The sequence below is a fragment of the Salmo salar genome, chromosome 02 (assembly GCF_965601325.2).
Source record: "Salmo salar chromosome 02, fSalSal1, whole genome shotgun sequence".
NCBI classification, from domain to species: Eukaryota; Metazoa; Chordata; class Actinopteri; order Salmoniformes; family Salmonidae; genus Salmo; species Salmo salar.
This window is the reverse complement of record NC_138292.1, coordinates 38,432,564-38,454,173: the sequence shown is the minus strand read 5'-3', so window position 1 is coordinate 38,454,173 and position 21,610 is coordinate 38,432,564. Positions and strand designations below refer to the sequence as shown.

General features: G+C 41.5%; 1 protein-coding gene across 6 annotated transcripts; it reads left to right on the top strand.

Moving 5' to 3' along the window:
* The first annotated feature begins 2,432 nt into the window (after window positions 1-2,432).
* Window positions 2,433-21,071, top strand: LOC106582231 (ETS translocation variant 1). Of its 6 annotated transcripts, none has more exons than XM_045703416.2 (14): window positions 2,433-2,583; window positions 2,962-3,082; window positions 3,515-3,605; window positions 3,934-3,981; window positions 4,605-4,670; window positions 8,706-8,759; window positions 13,451-13,580; window positions 14,597-14,788; window positions 15,079-15,326; window positions 17,438-17,506; window positions 17,609-17,677; window positions 17,788-17,957; window positions 19,049-19,150; window positions 19,322-21,071. In XM_045703416.2, the coding sequence occupies exons 2-14, from the start codon at window positions 3,038-3,040 to the stop codon at window positions 19,547-19,549; spliced, it is 1,512 nt and encodes a 503-aa protein (XP_045559372.1). In that variant the 5' UTR covers window positions 2,433-2,583; window positions 2,962-3,037; the 3' UTR covers window positions 19,550-21,071. The 6 variants fall into 6 exon arrangements, with proteins under 6 accessions (XP_045559372.1, XP_045559356.1, XP_045559390.1 ...); XM_045703400.2 differs by having other exon boundaries at window positions 17,435-17,506; XM_045703404.2 differs by having other exon boundaries at window positions 2,448-2,768; window positions 17,435-17,506.
* The last annotated feature ends 539 nt before the right edge of the window (window positions 21,072-21,610 follow it).

Here is a 21,610-nt window from a genome sequence, read left to right as displayed (position 1 = left end):
GTGTTTCTCAGGCCTCCGGGGGGGGTTCCACAGGAGTGACAGGATAATTCACTTCCTATCCCCATCAATGTCTTAGGCATCAGGTAGCTTAGCAGTCAGAGCTTTATGCCAGTAACCGAATGGTCGCTGGTTTGAATACTCGACCCGACAAGGTGAAAAACATGTCGATGTGCCCTTGAGCAAAGCTCTTAGCCCTGATTTGCTCCAGGGGTGACGTACTACTATGGCTGACCCTGTAAAACAATACATTTCACTGCACCTTTCCATTGTGTGTATCAATACAACATATATTTTTAAATGTAATAATGGCCATAGGACGGCTTCAAGATTTCTACTGACAAATAACACCCTTTCAACTGAACATTACATGTGTTTATGTGATATTTTCATCAGCCATGCAAGTGTTTTGATTAATGTAATAACCAATTTGTATAATATTAGGAATAACTGTTTCGAATTTCCCCCAAATCATTAGCTTTTTATATTTGACATTAACATTTTAGTATTTAGCAGACAGCTTATCCAGAGCAACTTAGAGTTAGTGCATTCATTTAGTGCATTTATAGCTAGCTAGGACAACCCAATTTAAAAAAAATAATAATAATTTAATCTTTTTATAAAAAATGTATCTTTTTTTAAATTATATTTATTATTTATTATCATTATTATTATTTTATTTTTTTGCTAGGACAACCACATGTCATAGTAAGTACATGTTTCCTCAATAAAGTAGCTATCAGCAAAGTCAGAGCTAGTAAAGGGGGAGTCAGGTGTGAGTGTTAGTGATATCTTTCTGTCGTAAAGCACCAGACTGCTCTCATTGTGTGTTACTGTACTATTGACTGTGATACAAACCTGTCCTCAGTTGCCCAGTGACCTGTGATTTACTTACAGGTCAGTGCCTTCTGCAGGTCTGAGGCACACAACAATGCATCCCTTACATTAGGGGAGAGCTGCAGCTTTAGCAAGTCCCTCTGGAAACACTTCAAAATGCTGTTTCCATGGTCACAAAGTGTGTGTGCTCACATCTGTGTGTGTTGCCTCTGAATGAGAAAGAAGGACAGAGGGAGCGTGTGTTTGTGTGAGAGATTGTGTGTGTGTGTGTGTGTGTGTGTGTGTGTGTGTGTGTGTGTGGGTTGGTTGGTTATTTATCCTTGTGGGGACCTAAAATCACAAGGATAGCAAAACAAGGGAAAAAAATCCTCGTGGGGACATTTCCCATGTCCCCATGAGGACAAAGGCTATTTTAAGGGGTCAGGTTTAGGGTTAGGGTTACAATTAGGGTTAGGGTAAGGGGTTAGTGGTTAGGTTTAGGGTTAGGAGTAAGGTTTAGGGTTAGGGGTTAGGGAAAATAGAAGAACATAAGGTGTATGTGTGTATGTGACTGTGTGTGTATGTGACTGTGTGTGTATGTGACTGTGTGTGTATGCGACTGTGTGTGTATGCGACTGTGTGTGTATGCGACTGTGTGTGTATGCGACTGTGTGTGAATGCGACTGTGTGTGTATGTGACTGTGTGTGTATGTGACTGTGTGTGTATGTGACTGTGTGTGTATGTGACTGTGTGTGTATGTGACTGTGTGTGTATGTGACTGTGTGTGTATGCGACTGTGTGTGTATGCGACTGTGTATGTATGTGACTGTGTATGTATGTGACTGTGTGTGAATGTGACTGTGTGTGTATGTGACTGTGTGTGTATGTGACTGTGTGTGTATGTGACTGTGTGTGTATGCGACTGTGTGTGAATGCGACTGTGTGTGTATGTGACTGTGTGTGTATGTGACTGTGTGTGTATGTGACTGTGTGTGTATGTGACTGTGTGTGTATGCGACTGTGTGTGTATGCGACTGTGTGTGTATGCGACTGTGTGTGTATGCGACTGTGTGTGTATGCGACTGTGTGTATGTGACTGTGTGTGCATGCGACTGTGTGTATGTGACTGTGTATGTATGTGACTGTGTGTGAATGCGACTGTGTGGGTATGTGACTGTGTGTATGTGTGTGTGTTTGATCAAGAACGTGCTTTGAGAAGCATGTTCTCAAACAAAACAAAACAGCTTCTGTACACAGGTAACCTATTTCCTTCTTCAAATGTAGCATAAAGTAATAGTATAATAAGTTACTTTTTAAAAGCCCAATTTTTGAGAAACATTGTGCAAAGTGATAAAAGTTTAAAACAGACATGCGCATGCAAGCACATAAACACACACACACACACACACACACACACACACACACAGAGACACACACACACAGTCAGACAGACACACACACACAGAGTTGTGACACTGTTCTTCACAAGTTGTTATCTTTAGAAGTTAAACACACATGATTAAAAATGTGCCTGATTGAAGGGTGGAAATCGGATCCAGTGAAAGACTGACAACCAATAGGAAACGGAGCGCCTTCTTTTTCCATGGGAGGCCCCAGGAGGCGAAGCCAAGCGGCGCGAAAGCAACACCAGAGCTGAGTGTGCGCTAGCTTCATCCGGCAGAATCAGCAGTGGGCTTCACATCGCTGACTTTTGTTTCTTACTAATTACAGACAGAAACCCGCGAATGAATGCGGCGCATATTAATTAGGTGAGTGTCCCTATTCTTTTATTTTCTATTTTGTGTTTACGACATGCGTTAGAGTATTATTTAGCACAGCTTTTGGTCACGTTAGGTGGTTGTTCTCAGTATTTATCGCCATCCTTGCGCACAGCCTATAGCTAGAAGTGGACCGTTTGTAAACAAGCTTATGCATAGCCTACCTCTTTACACAGGTGAGTAAACACAACTCATTGAGAGCTATGCAGGTAATATGTCAATTATTTACTTTTGTAGTGGGATAATCGTAGTACAAGTTCACTGCGAAGGTGTTTGTACCTTTATGAATTAAACTGTTTCAGGTCGACTACCTCGGCAAGTTTAGACGGTCCATTCATTTTATTCTTCCCCCAATCCATCTTGATATAGGGTGGTCGGACGGCACACTCCGCGGACAATTCTGGCTAATTGCTTATCAATTAAAGTAGAGCATTAGCGTTGGAGAATGGATGGGATTCAAGACCAACAAGTGCCTTATATTAAATCCAATGTGAGTGAGAGACACGTTTTTTTTTACGTATAACTCGAGACCAAATAACAAATAAACAGCACTTAGATATCAGGAAATTGTTATTCATTACTGTGTTATTAAGTTGATGTAAAACCTGCACGCTGGTCACTCAGTTGGTCGCTCAGTCACCTCCATGTGCAGATGTATGAACGGATAGCTTAATATTTAAACTATTACTGTGTAATACATGAGGTTATATATTCTAAGAAATATTGTAATTACGTTATTACTAGTAATCACTGAAGTGTTGCATTCCCTCTGTAGTTATAGGTAAAGAAAAAGGCTGGGCAAATTTAAAAGTGTGTGAGCTGTGTGATTGATGGCCATCTATTGCTCTCTCAGCTGTCATCTGTGCTAGTACACAACAGAATCACTCCAGTGGGAAACATTGATTTGTTTTCTCCCTTTTAGAGGCCACAAGGGAAGACGTCTTGCAGCGAGAGACCAGCAAATGACAGAAAAATAAAATTAATTAACTCTGACCTGGCCCTGGACACTGAAGGTAGGTAGAGCAGAGGGGAGGGAAAAGTTCATTTCACGGCTTCTTAACATTTAGCAAAATTCAATTGGTTTGTGGCCACCTGCACTCGTAAGCAAAATCTCAATTACAAGACATTCACCTGTGAAGATTGCAAGGAGCATCTGTCAGTGGCTACAGACCCAAATTGAGTTGTTATTAGTTACACACGTGCCTCTGAATCATCTGGCCAAGCCTCCAGTGGCATTCTAAGCCTATTAGCATGTCATAGTGGAGGGAATTGTTTCTGAAGCTTTTTTGTCCTGTTTTTTCTTCCCCTCCATGATTGTCCTCCATTGTTTTATTCTCCTAGAACTCTTCCAGGACCTCAGTCAACTGCAAGAGACCTGGCTGGCGGAAGGTAAGTGTTTACACATTTACTCTAGTGTCAAAGCTCAACAAGCTCACTTGGTTTAAAAGACATAGTAAGAGAATTGGAGAAAGGGAAAGGGAAAAGTAGAAATGTAGAAAAAATCGGCCCCAAGTTCCATTCCTACTAACGTGCAGTCCAATTAAAGCTTGTGTGGAAGAGGCACCTTGTGTGTCATGCATACATTAGAGACTGTGTTAGCGTGGTCTTGAGGGAGACTGAGGAGGCTCTACCCAGAGTGTCATCACAAATTACCACGAGAAAGCTCTCCGCTGCTCACTGTCTCTTCTGCTTTTGGCAAGAGCTAACGCACGCAAGCCGCCACCACCGTACCACCTCCACCGGTCCTCTACCATCTCCTCTCTCTCACTCACTCTCTATCGCTCTCTCTCTCTCACACTCCCTTACTCAATCTCTTTCTTTTCCTCTCAGCGCATCGCTCTAAAGATCATCCTCCATAGCTGTAGTATCAGCTGTCTTCTCCATTTCTTTATTTTTCTTTTGGAAGAAAAATAACGGATTTACTTGTTTTTTGTTGAGAGTTAAATTTTTGTTTTTGTTTATTTAAGAATTTTTTTCTAATGGCAAGACTTGCTCTGTGTGGTATAACTCAGACGTGATGCTTCAGGACTTAAGCGCGGGTGTCTTCTTTCCGCCCTGTTTGCAGCACAGAAGTTTTGGTTAGTAAAGAATATTGATCATATTGTGCCTGTGCCATTTTTGTAAGATGCATGTTTCCTGTGTTTGTGCATGTCTAAGTTTGTAAACGTATTAGTCTGTTGTTTGTATCTGCATTTGATCTTCTTCTCTTGAATATCATTTACATATTGAAAATGCTTTTCTTTGCATGGGACATTTGCATTAGTTTGCAATGTTTCTTCCTTACAATTGATTGCTAATAAGCTGCAATATGCATTAACAGAAAAAACATGGCTTTTTATTCTTTAAAACTTTTGTTACTACATTTCTGGATGTTATTATTGCTTTGATTACATTTAGAGTGACCTATAAATTATAATATGCAGTATGTCCAATCTATGTTATTGGCATTAGGTTTTAAAACATGAAATCACAAAGTTTCTGACTCTGAGTCAATAGTGGTGTAAATTTGATGTAGGATGTGGCTTCAACGTGTGAGTTCTTTGTAGCTTCTATAAAAGTCATCTACATGACTTTTTAATCATTTTAATTTCCCATGTCAATATGATTGTATGCATGCATGACAAATCTTGAAGTTTGTACTTGCCGCTTGCTTAGGGACCAAAACAAGCCCACAACATTATGTGCTGTATGATTTGGTCCCATCACCTTAACTCGTATTGTGTATGCACCATGAGTTCCCTTTCTACACATAGTATAACTAAGTTTATCTCTGTAGGTGGGACATCTTTCTCTCAAAAAAAATAAATATTATCCTTTATTTATCTAGGCAGGTCAGTTAAGAACAAATTCTTATTTACAATGACGGCCTACCAGGGAACAGTGGGTTAACTGCCTTGTTCAGGGGCAGAACGACAGATTTTTACCTTGTCAGCTCGAGGATTCGATCCAGCAACCTTTCGGTTACTGGCCCAATGCTCTAACCAGTAGGCTACCTGCCGCCCCAATGCACTGCATATTTACTTTTCTCCTTGTATGCACTACACATCATTGATTTATGTGGACTGCATTATGGATGACAAAAGCATGCCCACATCTTGTGTCAGCTAACTATTTAAAACAAATATAGTTTGGATTAGAATTAGGCTACATTTGGTATCAATAATGACATCATTCTTTTGTTGTTCAATCTATGTCAGTGTCAGGGCTTTTGTTCATTGTTGGTCTCTCAAGCTTTGAGGGGAATCGAGGTTTGATGACAGATTGAACTTTTGATGATTTATATTCAGACCACATATTTGAAATTCATCTAGAAAAATGTGTACTTATGGTAAATTGTTTAGATATTTTCTTCAGCTCTACTGTTGCACTATATTAGTATTGAACAAGACAACCTGTTTCTTTATCCAGTAGGCCTTAGTCTCTACTGGCAGATGACTCTAGTCGTAATGTTAAGGTCTAAAGTGTAGATCCTTAACCAATAATATACTTTTTTATTATACTCTATCAACTGTGATGTTTTTCTGGTAAGTTTTTTGAGGTTATTACATTTTCCAAAGAGGTAGAAAAATATTTCTCCCTGCTTTGCACAGGTGGATAGGCAACTTAATCATTGATGAGATTCATCTATTCTTTAATACGTTTAAAAATGCTTGCAGTGTAATTTAGGAGTTTTAAAAATGAAAAGTATGCTTTGAAATAGATATTGGAATACTTTACCAGCTACTCTCCGCCAGTTAGATTATGAAGTATATACCGCAGGGCTTGTAAAAGAATAAGATGTCGTTTTAATATTTTAGTATTTAAGTGGGGGAAAAAGGACTTGGTTCCTGATATAGATATTACTGTAAGGAGTACAGTTCTGCATGTCGTGGATCATTGTGATGTACGTTTCAAGATTGAAGTAGATTTAATAAATGACTTCCTGTCCATTAAGATGAAAAGGAATACCTAGCTATCTATTTCAAAGATTTATTCATTCAGGTAATTGGAAATAAGAGGAGGAATTATGGGAGACAGACTGAATTTCTGACATCACAAACCGAGAGGTTGAAGGGTTCTTAACCTGGCCATTTTGGCCAAGGCTTTTTTTCTCTTTCTTTTTGGGAGTTCTTCAAGTATCAATTTCATTTTGAAATCTATTCGGTGAGGTTGCCACAATTTTAGAATACTGGAATTTTTTAAGTAAAATGTTGACGCAAATGTGAAAATGATAATTGATGCAGTCTGGTCTATTGAATTGACAGTTTGAAAAGGAGACAGTAAATCTTTTCCTCAACCCGTTCTTTTCATCCCGGCCCTGTTGCTGGCGCGCTAGCTAGATTTGTTTGAAACCCAACACCATCAGACACACAGCACTTGTAGGTACAGGAGCCTGATGGTGTTGGGCTGGGATGAAAAGAACGGGCTGAGGAAAAGACAAAGGATGTGCCACTACTACTCAGGGCCTGTGTATGGGGCTTGGCTGTTTTTCTTTTCTCTCTTCTTTTCTCTCTCTCTCGCCCTCTCTCTCTTTCTTTCTCTCTCTCTCTTTTTGTGAATGGAGTTGTAATTTTGGTGCTCTCCCCGGGAATTGTTGCAGGGATCAGCTGGCCCATTCACAGACTGGGTCCAGTGACTCATACGTCCGGCTGCAGCATCACTTTCTCCCCCTCTCCTTTCGTTTCCGCCTGTCCGTCTCCATCACTTTCTCCCCCTCTCCTTTCGTTTCCGCCTGTCCGTCTCCATCCTTCTTCCCCTCTCGCTTTGAACCTTGCGACTGTGTGATGCCTGCGGTGCGCGTGTTACACAGTGCTAGCGAACCTGAAGTAGAAAGAAGTTGTGGCGGAGACATTGTTTTCTTTTCTTTGAGTGGTCAGGCTGGCACTGGGTGAACGTTTTCCAGTCATGGTTTTGTGGTGGAGCCAGTATTTTGAATTGAGAGAAAGTTCTGGTCTGTAAATATTTGTAGTGGCAAGGTAGGACATTATTTTGCACGAAAAGGTGCTTTGTAGTTCTTACAATGGCCATATTGAGGCAGAAATGCACACCACAATCCCACTGCAAGAGGGGGCTTGGCTGGCACAAAGAATTGAAGTCAGCAGGTGCACAGGGTTTTACAATTATACTTCAGTTGCTGTTATGTTGATCTTTATCACTATACAGTATTGCACCATACAATATTATTCATCTTTCCTAGTGTGTATCAGAACAGTCTCGTATTGGCACTTGTTTTACAGTGAACATTAGTTCACACAAGGCTTGACCTAATAGTTTTTCACTTGTTTTTACACCACATATATTGTGAGAAAATAGGAGTTTTTATTTTTCTATTTTGTTGGATCGTTCCTTTTCTCTCATTTTTAAAAGTGAAAATACAAAAGTTGATCATGTGATACAGACCTGCCTCGACATGATACTGATTCAGTGATAATGAGAATCCACCTCTTTGGGCGTAAAAATAGACGTGCTAATGACACAATTAAATCTCTCATATTGCCGTTTGCCACAATTCTCCAAACTCGTCAAACTTCAGGGACCTAAAAAGTGCAAATATGTGTGATATAAATATGTACGTGCCTAATTGGACCCTGTGCAGAGCCTTCATTGTCTTAGCATTAGCCGAAAGCACAGGAGTGTGAATGATAGGTGAAACAGTCTGGATTGGAGCAGAGCTAACTCGGCAGGTACAGGTGGATTCAGCAGTGGGGAAGAACCCAATTAGCTGCTGTTAACAATGGGTGTTATTGCTATCGGCGTGGAGATAGCAAACTCCTGAAGCTACAGCATCATCAAAAAACGGACTAGACGACCTCAGGACATATGCAATCAAGAGAAAGAGGGGAAGAACAATACATTGGTTCTCCCTAGAGACTGTTATTTTAGCTTTTAGCTGCTCCATTTGCATTCTATTTGTCTGTTGGTGCATTATAACTTGGATAAACATTGGGAGGATTCTGCATTTACATTGCTTTGTTCATGAATAGATACATGTCCATAAAGTGATTTTTTTTAATGTCTTTAGAGGCTTTTTGCCAAAAGAAAGGATTGAGACGACTAGACTGGATATCATGAGTCTGGTGTTGTCCATCGGCATGAAAATCACTTTTTCCTCTCCTCTCTGCTTCTTTCTCTAGCTCAAGTTCCCGACAATGACGAGCAGTTTGTCCCAGACTACCAGACTGAAAACTGTGAGTATATGATGCCACAATGTTATTGTATTTGTGTATGCATGTGTGAGTCTATGTGTTTGTGTGTGAGTGTGTGTGTGTTTTTCCATGTCTCTCAGTACCCCCACCTTCACTCTCACATGTGGTCTCCGGAGAGCTAGTCTTGCAGGTTGGCAGACAGGTGCAGAAGAGAGGGGGTGGAAGAGGGAGCTGTGATATTATAGCACTGGGGTTTATTTATTGATCAAATATTTTGAGTCATTTGCAATGAGTGATAATAATCAGATAGTGTTTTTCATATATATATAATAATAATCTCAAACTCAATATTTTCCAACAGTATTTTATCCTCTGTAACTGTCAGTATTTGTTGTGGTGGTTATACTGGAAGAAATCCAATATATCTTGACATGAATGCGCTATACATTATAATGCACTTGGTGGCCCAGTACAATGAGCATTTAAAGTGAGTGGAGACGAGGCTGTTGTTGGCACAGTGTGGTTATGAAGGAAGTCAGCCAGCGTGGAGACAGAGATGGAGTGAGTGGAGCTCAGTGGGATCCAGTGCTATAGCACATGTCTTTTAGATGAGCCAAATGGCCTGTGCAACAGTGAGAAAGCAGGAAACGGTGTCTGTAATGACCGTTACCCCCCTTTATCACTCACATGTTTGATATTCACCTCAGAATATTTTATTCATTTCAATACTTTTATTTCTACATTTGTCTCAAGAAACTGTTTGCCTTTGAGGAACCTCCTACCATTTTCTCTGAGCTCCATAGACGTACAGTATGGTACATAGCCACTATAGGATCCAAAATGGTTGCACAGTAACATCTATAAGGTCTTGAGGTCCCCATGTCCTTCAAAGCCATCCAGGGCTCATCGTGTCCATTGTAGTAGGAGACTGCTGACCATAGGAAACGTCCTGTTGGCATGCCGGAGCAGACTGGAGAGGCACAAACAGATGGTGGGAGGGAGGGCGAGGGCACTGTGGTTGGGCTCTCGAGCAGGCGTCCCAGCCTGCAGGACTCCAATATGGGTTTCACCAAGGAGAGAGAGAGAGAGAGAGAGGATGGTGGGATTGTTTAGAGGTCAATAGAGGTAAAACGAGGTGTATGACTTGTACAGTCAATTCATCCTTACAGTCTGAGGAAATAGACATAGAGAACAGGTGGAAACATGGAAATAGACTTTGAGATCACTGTTGATATAAGCTGATATTTTTGACATATTTTTTGCGCTTCATAGAGAAGCATTCATGTCCTCTTTTTATCACCTCACTTGTGGACAATTTTTCCATGTACATCAACCATACTTAACATCACAATTGAAGGGGAAACTTCCAGACATTGAATCTTAAGGCTTTGCTCATGGAGGAAACTTTGTCTAATACCTTCAAAGTTAGTGGTTTCCAAGCTCTCATTAGCATAACTTAGCAGGGTATGAAGAAGTACTGTAGATGGTGTAAAATGAGACCACATGCAATCAGCGGATAAGAGCTACTAACATTAACAGTAATGGCAAGCACTTACACTGTGTGAAAATTGAAGTTTTTCCCCCCTGTTGCCAAAAGACTGATATTTTATGAATGGACTGGAGAAATATCTGCCAAAAGTAGACTTCACTGTAAATGCCAAAATAGACAGTTTGTAACCCAATACACACAACTGTTGCCCTCAAGGGGGTTTTGTGGTAATTAGGAATGATTGGCACCAAAATGACATTTCTTAGATTGCAGCCAATATAGTGGATGTATTGAGAAAATTCACTGTGAACGGCATAGCTGGTTGGGGGGTATTTCACATATGATTTAAATAAGGGAACCAAAATAATCAATGAAAGAGATTGTGTGCACTTACTTTGTGCACTGCAAAGCGTAAAGTCAGAGACAAAATGCAAATACACTAAAATCTGTATTTATAAAAATCAATGATCAAAATGTTGTTTTGAACCAAATGTATGGTTTGGTTTCTAAATAAGGAATAGGGCCAAACAAACAATAGTAGTTTGTTATCAAAATATTAAAATGCAATTAATGTGGGCAAGCATAAGACATTTTCATTTTGTACAGAAAACCAGCCAAAGAAGTTGATAGAATATTTGAGAAATTCAAAATGATGTAATTAATTGTCTGAAATGTTTGTTCTTAAAAAACACAGTCATTTAAATACATCAATCTGTAGATATTCACAGCAATTTCACATTGATGGACTTGACATTCTAAAAAGGTTTATCTGTTCTCGTTACAGGTGATGTCTTCCATATTGATTGGTGTACCTTGGCACCCCACTGATAAATCTATTGTGACATTTCCATCTCTATTTTAGGTGCCTCTCTTATAGCACATGAGCTGTTCTTAACATTGTAGCTCATTCAGTTCATGTGCATATTAACTTACTGTGTTGTAGGACAAATACATCATTTCATAAACCATAATTATACTGAACAAAAATATAAATGCAACATGCAGCAATTTAAAAGATTTTACTGAGTTACAGTTCATATAAGGAAATCAGTCACCTGAAATAAATAAATAAATGAGGGCCTAATCTATGGATTTCACATGACTGGGCAGGGATGCAGCCATGGGTCGGCCTTGGAGGGCATACCAGGCCCACCCACTGGGGAGCCAGGCCCAGCCAATAAGAATGAGTTTTTCACCATAAAAGGGCTTTATTAAAGAAAGAAATACTCCTCAGCACCCCCACCCGCCCCCCTCAGACGATCCCACAGCCGGATTTGGAGGTCCTGGGCTGGCGTGGTTACACGTGGTCTGCGGTTGTGAGGCCAGTTGGACGTCAAATTCTCTAAAACGACGTTGGAGGCAGCTTATGGTAGAGAAATGAACATTAAATTCTCTGGCAACAGCTCTGGTGGACATTCCTGCAGTCAGCATGCCAATTGCACACTCCCTCAAAACTTGAGATATCTGAGGCATTGTGTTGCGTGACAAAACTGCACATTTTAAAGTGGCCTTTTATTGACCCCAGCACAAGGTGGACTTGTGTAATGATCATGCTGTTTAATTAGCCTCTTGATATGCCACACCTGTCAGGTGGATGGATTATCTTGGCAAAGGGGAAATGGTCACTAACAGGGATGTAAACAACATTGGAGAGAAATAAGCTTTTTGTGCTGCCTGGGATGTCTGCGATTTTTTATTTCAGCTCATGAAACATGGGACCAACACTTTACATGTTGCATTTCTATTTTTATTCAGTGTATGTCCATTAATAAATACATGTACATCACAAAACAGTAAACAATACGTCTCTGTTACTTATTGTCCCTCTTGCCATAAGCCTTTAATTAGCCAGATAAGGCTGCAGCCTCTGTGTCTGCGACGCCTATGATGCCATTCGACCTCATTAAAGGTCTCCCCTCAGGAGGTATCACTTTGACCACCGATCGATGACCTGTAAAGGTCGCGCCCCACCGAGGCCAGCGAGACCTGTGAACATCCCCTGTGCTCTGCCCCAACGTGCCCCGTGCATCAGTCCCCTGGGACACAGGCGTCAGATGGGGTGTTGACAGATCGACTCCTCCACACAGAGAGACTGTGACACTGTCACACAGGCCAAGCTGTCAGTCAGCAGTGAGAAACTCAAAACATCCACTTCTCTCAGCTCCTCAACCCCTAAACTACTTCATCAGTCATCAGCCCTGGAAAGGACTTGTTTTCTAAGGCACATTCTAGAAAAACATACAGTGGCCCGACAATCCCCCAGGTAGACAGTTGAGCATGGTTCTAGCCCTAAATAACCAGAGAAAAGACAAGCAATTTTAGTTTTTTGTTTAGTTTGATTGATTTTCACTTCCCTTCATGATCGGTATCTACTTTGTTTTGACATCACAGTGTGTCTGATGCGGATTTTAATATGAAGATTGACAAACCTCTTCTTGTCAACGGTAATGAGGAAATGATTGTGCCCTATTCTCTGCATAAGTAAAGCACTTTGGGTTTATACTCTCCTCAGTAGTTGTGCATGTGCCTGGTGCAACCGCGTGTGCATGTCCGTGCACGTACGTAGCCTACGTGTGTTTATTAGCGGTGACACGCTAGCTCTCCAGGTACCCGGGACTGACTTGATCCTGACTGACTTGGTTTTCATCACCGTGGCCAATTGAATTAGTGTTGATCATGACTCAAGATGATGGGATGTTAATCAGGACTGATTTGGCACTTAACAGCTTCTTAAATGCACAGGCCACTGTTGGAAACTGGGCATAGGTACAGAGACTGGGCTCAGATCAATGGGCCTTGTTAGTGTTGTCTGGACAGTATTGGCAGTTAGCTGAAACGTGATAGGGATTTAGTGGAGTCTAGCCCTGCTTTGAGATTGTCATATTTCAGGAAGGAAGAGACTCCCCTTGTGTAACTGCGAGAAGTGAGTTACAGTGAGTGATAAAGACTGTGATTCTGGACTTAGAAATATAAATAGTCTGCATAGATATTCCCGGCCCTGTCCTTAGGGAGTACTGGACATGTATACCTATTACCCAAGTGTTGAATAAGGATTTTGTATGTGGTGGAAAGGCCTTTAAATTAGGTTTACTTTTCATGGGGACTATATGACTATTGTACATTTGGACATATAGAGTACTGATAAATAATGAATTAGTTACTGAAGAAATGTTTCAACGTCACCAATCTAATGTCTCCTCTCCATCCACCCTCCCTCCCTCCCTCTCACACGTACATGTCATAGTGGCATTCCACGGACTGCAGCTGAAGATCAAGAAGGAGCCTCACAGCCCCTGCTCCGAGCTGGGCTCCGCCTGTAGCCAGGAGCGGCCCTTCAAACTCCACTATGGGGAGAAGTGCCTGTACAACATCAGGTAGGTAAGCCACAGCACCAGCCTCAGCTTGATAAAACAAGTATTAACAGGTTGAAAACATCCCAGCTATCTGCATCAGCCAGTATGATATCACACGAGGTTCCACTTTCCCATATCTGGAACCAACAGAGCCAGATTGCACACAAAGAAGTAGACTAACACCCAAAAATGAACATCATAGGTTTTGGTGGTTTGGAAAATATCCTGTGGGATATTGAAGTAGTATTTATTTTACCTGTAGCGAAATCTCACAAGGATTCTGCAGGTAAATGTGGTTTGATGAAAATAAAAATGAGTCCCATTTTGTACAGTCTTTTTTCATCTCTACAGGCTGTTCAACATATATCCACGCTGTTAGATGGATAATGCCTGCTTCATTATGATTGCTTGATAAACTACAGTACTTCTGGCTTCCCACCCTGTTTTCAAACTTGTATTACTTCCTTCCATTTTGAGAATTCAAGACATTGGAATTGCAGCCATTCCCTATGAAACAAAAGGCCAGGTGCTGTGCTAAATGTTTCAAGTGGTATGCGCTTGACTTGGGGAATAGATCTAGGATAATATACTGTCTACCTAAGGTGCTTTTTCAAATGAACCAAAATGCCTATGGCACAAGAATTGCCTAGTTACATCAAATTTTGAATTGATTTGACTTGTGATATATGGCATTGTGATATATGCTTGTGATATTACAGTGCCGTGTACGTCAAGGATCATCTTGAAGATGTATTCTAGAAGAGGAAACACGAAAGTATTTTAAACCCTAAACATACTCTAAAATATATATATTTTCTTAAAGAAGGAAATGTGTCAAAATTCAAATTCAAAATTTTGTCACGAAAAGTTTTTAAACTGTCATTTTGACAATAACTATAACATAAAAGACGATTGGATATGGAAAAGGATAGCGTTGAAATACAAGGCCACACTACAATGGCTTTTCTCAAACGGCATGCGTCGACATAATGTAAAAACAACAACAGACTGATCCCTCCACCCCATGTGTCTCTCAGTGCCTACCAGCAGCACAAACACCCAACAGGCATGAAGCCCTCCAGCCCAGCGACACCCCCCTGCAGCAACCCCGTGTCCCCCCTTCATAATGGCTCCCCCACGGCCGTCCCCACCCCCAAACCAGACAGGACGTACCCCCACCTCCAGCCCTCCCAGCCCCTCCCGGACAGCACCTACTCCATGGACCACAGGTACTGTACTACACAGCTACTGTATACTGTAGGCTACCACTACATCATCTTTAAACTGGCACTAACAAAACATTATCGACATAGTTTCAAGTGCACATTTTAAGTTGATTTGATCATTTTAGTACATTCAGTACAGCTTACCAGAATCTAGATCTACCATTCTAATTAGACACAACGGGTTGTATAAATTGTCACGCTTTAGATATAAAAATGTGTATTTATGTCAGTCCATCTGTCTCAATCGGTTATCATGAAAATTTGTGAAAATGTAATATTTTTGCCTTTGTCAGATTTCGACGTCAGCTGTCGGAGCCCTGCCACTCGTTCCCCTCCCCACCGTCGATGTCTCGGGATGGAAGACCCATGTACCACAGACAGATGTCTGAGCCCAACATCCTATTCCCCCCACAAGGCTTCAAGCAGGAGTACCCCGACCCCTTGTTTGAGCACCCTGCCATGGTGGGGGCACCCATTCCCCCCACGTACCCCCCCTCCATGATGATCAAACAGGAGCCCAGGGATTTCACCTATGACTCTGGTGAGTGGGTGTATTAGTTGTCCTCTTCTGTCTTGGGGAGGAGGTGGTGGTAATAGAGACAGTAAAATATGTTGTATTTAATATTGTGGTGTCATTATCTTATTTGGTATTTGATGTTTTATTAGGATTCCCATTAGCTGTTGCGAAAGCAGCAGCTACTCTTCCTGGGGTCCACACAGAACATGAAACATGAGATAATACAGAACATTAATAGACAAGAACAGCTCAAGGACAGAACTACATACATTTAAAAACGGCATACATAGCCTACGTATCTATACATACAGCCTGCAGGACTTGCTTTGTGAAGTGTGGTGTCATAAAAGCAGAACATCTCTTTATTACGGACAGACCTCTCCCCATCTTTACAACCATTGAATCTATAACTAGGGTAAGAGCTGTAGAAAAATGTAGCATACTGTATATTTATATTTTACTGTCCATCATTAGAGAAATATGACAAATTCGACCAAAGAACACTCTTTTCACTCAATAATATAACCAAATACTTGAGCATTTGGACCCACCACAGCATCAAGTCACCCTCTTTTTAATCAGACCAGAGAGTTGTCATTTGGACCTACCACAGTATCAAGTCACCCTCTTTTTAATCAGACCAGAGAGTTGTCATTTGGACCCACCACAGCATCAAGTCACCCTCTTTTTAATCAGACCAGAGAGTTGTCATTTGGACCCACCACAGTATCAAGTCACCCTCTTTTTAATCAGACCAGAGAGTTGTCATTTGGACCCACCACAGTATCAAGTCACCCTCTTTTTAATCAGACCAGATAGTTGTCATTTGAGGAATGGGCCTGTTGATTGGATTAACCCATTATTAGCGCAGGGGGTTCTGGTTTGGGTGTCTGTGCCGGGCTCCATTTCCTGTGGTGCTCTAATGTCTGTGCCTGGTCGCAGAAGGGGTGGTGGGGTGTTCTAATCCTGTTGGCTTCATTCATAAGGAGAGATTACTGTGGAGTGGTGTAATAGTGTGCCGAGTCAGGGTGGAATGTGGCGTCCACTCTGCTGCCTCATGCAGAGAAAGATTTCAATATAAACAGCACTGAGCTCCCTTTGAGTTGGCCTTCTCTCTGTAACATGAGCCCTTTTCAACAGGGACATGTTCATAAGAGAGCGCTACAGAAAACATTTGCAACAGAAAACAAATGTTTCTACATCCAGGGAGTCCTTAATATTTACATTTTAGTTATTCAGCAGACTCTCTTATCCAGAATGACTTACAGTAGTGAGTGCATACATTTTCATACTGTTCCCCCATGGAGTGGAACCCACAACCATGCTTTACCAACTGAGCCACACTGGATGGTTTATTTCAGTCTGTTGCCTTCAGTTTGGTGCCTAATGAACACTACCCTGCAAACATTTACACAGGTTTCCAAGTATCTCGATGGTGTGGATGAACAGAGGGAGCCCTTTTCCAGCATGTTTTATATCCCAGATTGACCATTTAGGGGAATTTATTAGCAGTCATTCTGCAGCTTGTTTACTAGACCAGGCCTGTTGAGAGGATGGGAGGGGAGCCTGGTAATTTCATTAGCAGTAATTTCCTCTACAAGCCCATTACTTTGATGAAGTTCAGAGAAATGTTGATGGCCCTAAATTAACGGGGTTAGTCATTTTATTGACCATTCACTTTGTAACTGTTTCGGCCCTTTGATTGTAACCAGCAGCTGTAATGTTATAGGAGGGCCAGACATATACAGTGTAATATTATACCGTTGTAAATAGTACCAGTGAAGTTGTAGGCAGTGAAACAAAGCCATCACAGCCATCATGCTTCACTGCTGAAGAAACAGAACAAGCAGAAAACATGCCCAACATTTTATGCTACATTTACTCCAATGCTGCTAATGGGTTATCTTGAGCTTAGCCTAGACTACGACACTGCACTGCTCAGTACTAGTGTCATATTGTGCGCTTTATTGTGCGCTTAGTGTTGGCTGAGATCCAGTGTCATCCTAGAAGACATGTTCTTTAATCAGGGGTAGTGGTGCAGTGAGTGAGCAGTAACTGACTGCTCTCAGTTGGCTGATACTGTCCTAATGCTCCCTTAAGGGCTTCTAACACCCATTCTTCCCTGTCTCCAGCAGAAGTGCCTAGCTGCCATTCTGTCTACCTGAGGCAAGACGGCTATCTGGCTCACAGCGGCAGGACTGAAGGTGAGGGATGACGCTCGGAGACATGCATGTTGGTTGGGTTATTCATCCCGTCCAAGTTGCCGTTTTCCTAACGTGATTTCTCAACACTGTCTCGTCTCTCAGGCTGCATGTTCGATAAAGTCGCAAGACATTTCTACGACGACACCTGCGTGGTCCCCGAAAAGGTCGAAGGTGAGATGTCCAAGAGTCGACACATAAACTGCTGCTTTCACTTGTAATTTCAATCAAAGATATTCATTGAAACGTGAAATGACAACCTCGTCCTTCCATCCCCCCTCTAGGTGACATAAAGCAGGAGTCAGGTCTGTACCGTGAAGGTCCAACCTACCAGCGCCGAGGCTCACTGCAGCTCTGGCAGTTCCTGGTGGCTCTCCTGGACGACCCGTCCAACTCTCACTTTATCGCCTGGACCGGCCGGGGCATGGAGTTCAAACTCATCGAGCCAGAGGAGGTGAGAGCATGTCTGTCTCATCATATTCCACATGGAGTATCTTAGTCCCTTCAAGCAACAGTAACCAGATTATTCTGATCATTGAAGTGAGTTTGAGGTGAAATCTGCTCTTCAAACGGTCAGGATAACGTGTTAGGAAACGTTTGAACGAGGCAATGTACTGACGTTCCTTTTTATTGCCTCACCCCGTGCTAAAAGTATGAAATCTGATCAAATCAAACACACTGTCAACCGGAGAGTGGCCTACTAAATATTTCAATGAACCTGTTCCTAAAAATATAAACGGTGTTGACGGTTCTGCCCTTTGAAATGGAACAGGTCTGGGTTTGTGCGCTCACATCGCAGACAGAGAGGCATAGTCAGTGTCCGGTGTTGGTAGGGTAATGGTTAGAGGAGTGTGTGTGTATGTGTGTGTGTGTTGGGGGGGTAACTTGGCATCGGTCCGCATGGCCCAACTCAGTGGAACCAGCCAGCTGCAGCGAACAGGGGGGCCATTCATACCATCAGGTGACCAAACGCGCTAACTTTGGGCTTTGGGTGGCCGTAAATTCTGCCTTTGGCCCGGGCAGGTGTAACACATGAATGAGCATGAGGACATGAAAGGGGGTGCAACGTTTTTAGTGTTGGGTCCAGGCAGAGAGGGAGAGAGAGATACAGGGTTAGAGAGAGAGAGAGTGGTATACAGAGAGAGTAGGAGTAGGGCTTTAGAATGGAGGATGGGGAGGTTGTGTGGTCTGGTAGACAGGTGCTGTAACATCTGCTGCCTGCTCCACTGGGTGGGTGACAAGTTCCTAATGAACACATCCCTGTCAAGGGGTGTGGAGTCTGGTTCCACTCTAATTGCTGTTATTAGGAAATATGGATTAGTAAGCTTTGACATTTAGACAACGTCATTGCATTCTTACCGGGAAGTTGTGCAACGGGGTGTGTTATGTTCTCACCTCTTATTATGCATAAGGAATATGTTACAAGACTGAAGCCACTAATCTGTACAATGTGATCTTTCTGTGACATTCTGGTTCTATTCATTTCACCATAACCATTTCCCCTTTGTTTATGTGTCTGTCTGTTCATGGATATGTGTAACAAAGGTTGCACGTCGATGGGGAATCCAGAAGAATCGACCTGCTATGAACTACGACAAACTCAGCCGATCATTACGCTATTACTACGAAAAAGGCATTATGCAGAAGGTAAAAGAGGCCTAGGGCTGCACCCTGACAAGAGACATATGACTATGGTTCCGCGTTTGATTAGCTGTAATACCTTCTTCTCCATAGTCAACCATGGGCTCTGACAACTGTCCCTTTGGGGACAATAAAGTTAATCTCATTTTATCTTATCTAATCTTATCTTATCTCCAGGTGGCAGGGGAGAGATACGTGTACAAATTTGTGTGCGACCCCGAGGCTCTGTTCTCCATGGCCTTCCCTGACAATCAGCGGCCCGTGCTGAAGACGGACATGGAGCGGCAGATCAACGAGGAGGACACCGTGCCGCTGTCACACTTTGACGAGAACATGGCCTACGTGCAGGAGGCGGGGCCCTACTGCAACCCGCCACACCCGTACAGCGAGGGCTACGTTTATTAACGTAAAGCCCCAAGACGCCGAACTGGTGTACTTCACAGTCGCTACGAACGGAGGGGGGAAAGACTTTGTCATTCAGAGGACCCCGAGTCACCCTCTCTCACAAACTTTTTTCTTCAATATTTTTTTTTTTTTACGTCCAAGCTGCGCTGCAGGATGGAGAGTGCACTTTATGGAGTGACTGACAGTGTGTGAACCTGTGGGGGCTAGCTATGTAACTGGGTCATTTCAGATGTTTATGTTGATATTAAAGGAGGGATTCCCCCCCCCCCCCGAGCATGCCGTATTCGTATGAGACAGGACTCAAAGGCCAAAGGTCACATATGGACATATTCCTGCAGTCTAGGCAGGTGAATCCTCAGAGCTTGAAGGAAAAAAAAAATCCTCCTGATCTTTTCGACAGCTACAGGAAGCATCCTCAATTATTTCTCTCAGTCCTCTTTTTGTTCAATTGCCCTTTCATCTTCATCATGTGTACTTTCTTACTCATTTAAGTGAATAATGCTATGTATTGTAATGACATGCTTTTAAGATACTTTTATGGTGAAGTGACATAATTCTAGACTTGAAACAGTAATGTAATTATAACAATCTTAGTTGACATCTACATGCTGCCTTGCTACCAGTTTCTAACGTGCCCCTTTGCCAGTACTGACTGACCCACAGCGCATCATGATATGATGGAATGTTGGGTTCCTTTTCAAAACTGCATTGACTGTGTAGACCTGTAGGAATTCGACACAAACGGTCAGATGCAATCAAATTCACCCTAAACATACTTTATTATATGTAATGCAAATGACCTGTATTTAAAAGACAAATGAAGCAGCGACTGTACCTTATTTAGTCTTTGCATTGTTGTGTATATCACACCAGCGGTCAACTTAATGAATTACATATTTATAACAAACATTTCATTCTGATTTGTCCTACATTATATGACACAAATGTTTTTTATGTTAATGATGTGTATTCATTTAGCCACAACACTAGTTATCCGATATTTCAAGGCCACAATGTGGGAATTGTACAAAACAAACATTCCTTTTATATCCTATCACACGATGTTGCTGTCCCCTTTTAAAATCACATGTAATGTGAGGAATGCATACAAAAAAGAGAAAAACATGCTAACTGAAATCAAATCATATCTGACTTTTTCCTTTTTGTTTGTAGACAAATTATGTACGTGTTGCATACGACGGTTGCATTTTAATAAAACGGTATCAGAAATATTTTGAATTTTATAGTATTATAAAGGTCCATGTTATATCTGAAATAGGGTTTCCATGTATAATCAGGTAAATGCACATTGGTTGCTGCTTCTCATTGTAACTGTCATTTTATAGTCTAAAAATAATGGCAACTGCAATCTGTTGTGTTTTGTTTAGTCATATGTTTTGTTTTATATTCTTCAAAAAGGAAAAAAATTAAGTCACCACGATGAAGTTCTGTAAAAAGATACAGGTTGGGATGGAATTAGCAATAGCCAAAATTCTGTAATAAAATAGTGCTGAAAAACTGGTATATGCGTGATTGTCAGCCATGAAAATATATACATATTTTGTTTTACCATGAATACAATATTTTCAGATTTATTAGCAAGTAAACATTTTTAAAGAGAATTGAAGTATGGGATCTCGGTGAGCTATCTATGGCAACTACTGAAATAGAACATATCATTTTTGTTGTCATTTCCACAGCCAATCTTACCACAAAACCTCTTGTTACTTAAAACACAAATATTGTGTAAGGTTTCAAAACCACATTAGTCAGTAAGGATAAGAAGATGTAGTTCATAGATTTACTGACAGGCATAGACACATTTAGAGCAGTTCAACCAAGCATGAGTGGGTTGGTGTAGAGAAGTGCAATGGACAAAAGTAACTCGTCAATTTCCAGGTTGGTGGGGATACTCTCTACCGCAAAGCATTTAGCCAAAAGTGACACCCAAAGAAAAATCAATGTCTAATTTAAGGCAGTATTTTTTTCATGTTGGACAATTGTTGGTGTCTTTTGTTCCTACTCTTAAAAGCTGGAGTGTCAGTAATGAAAAAGTAACAC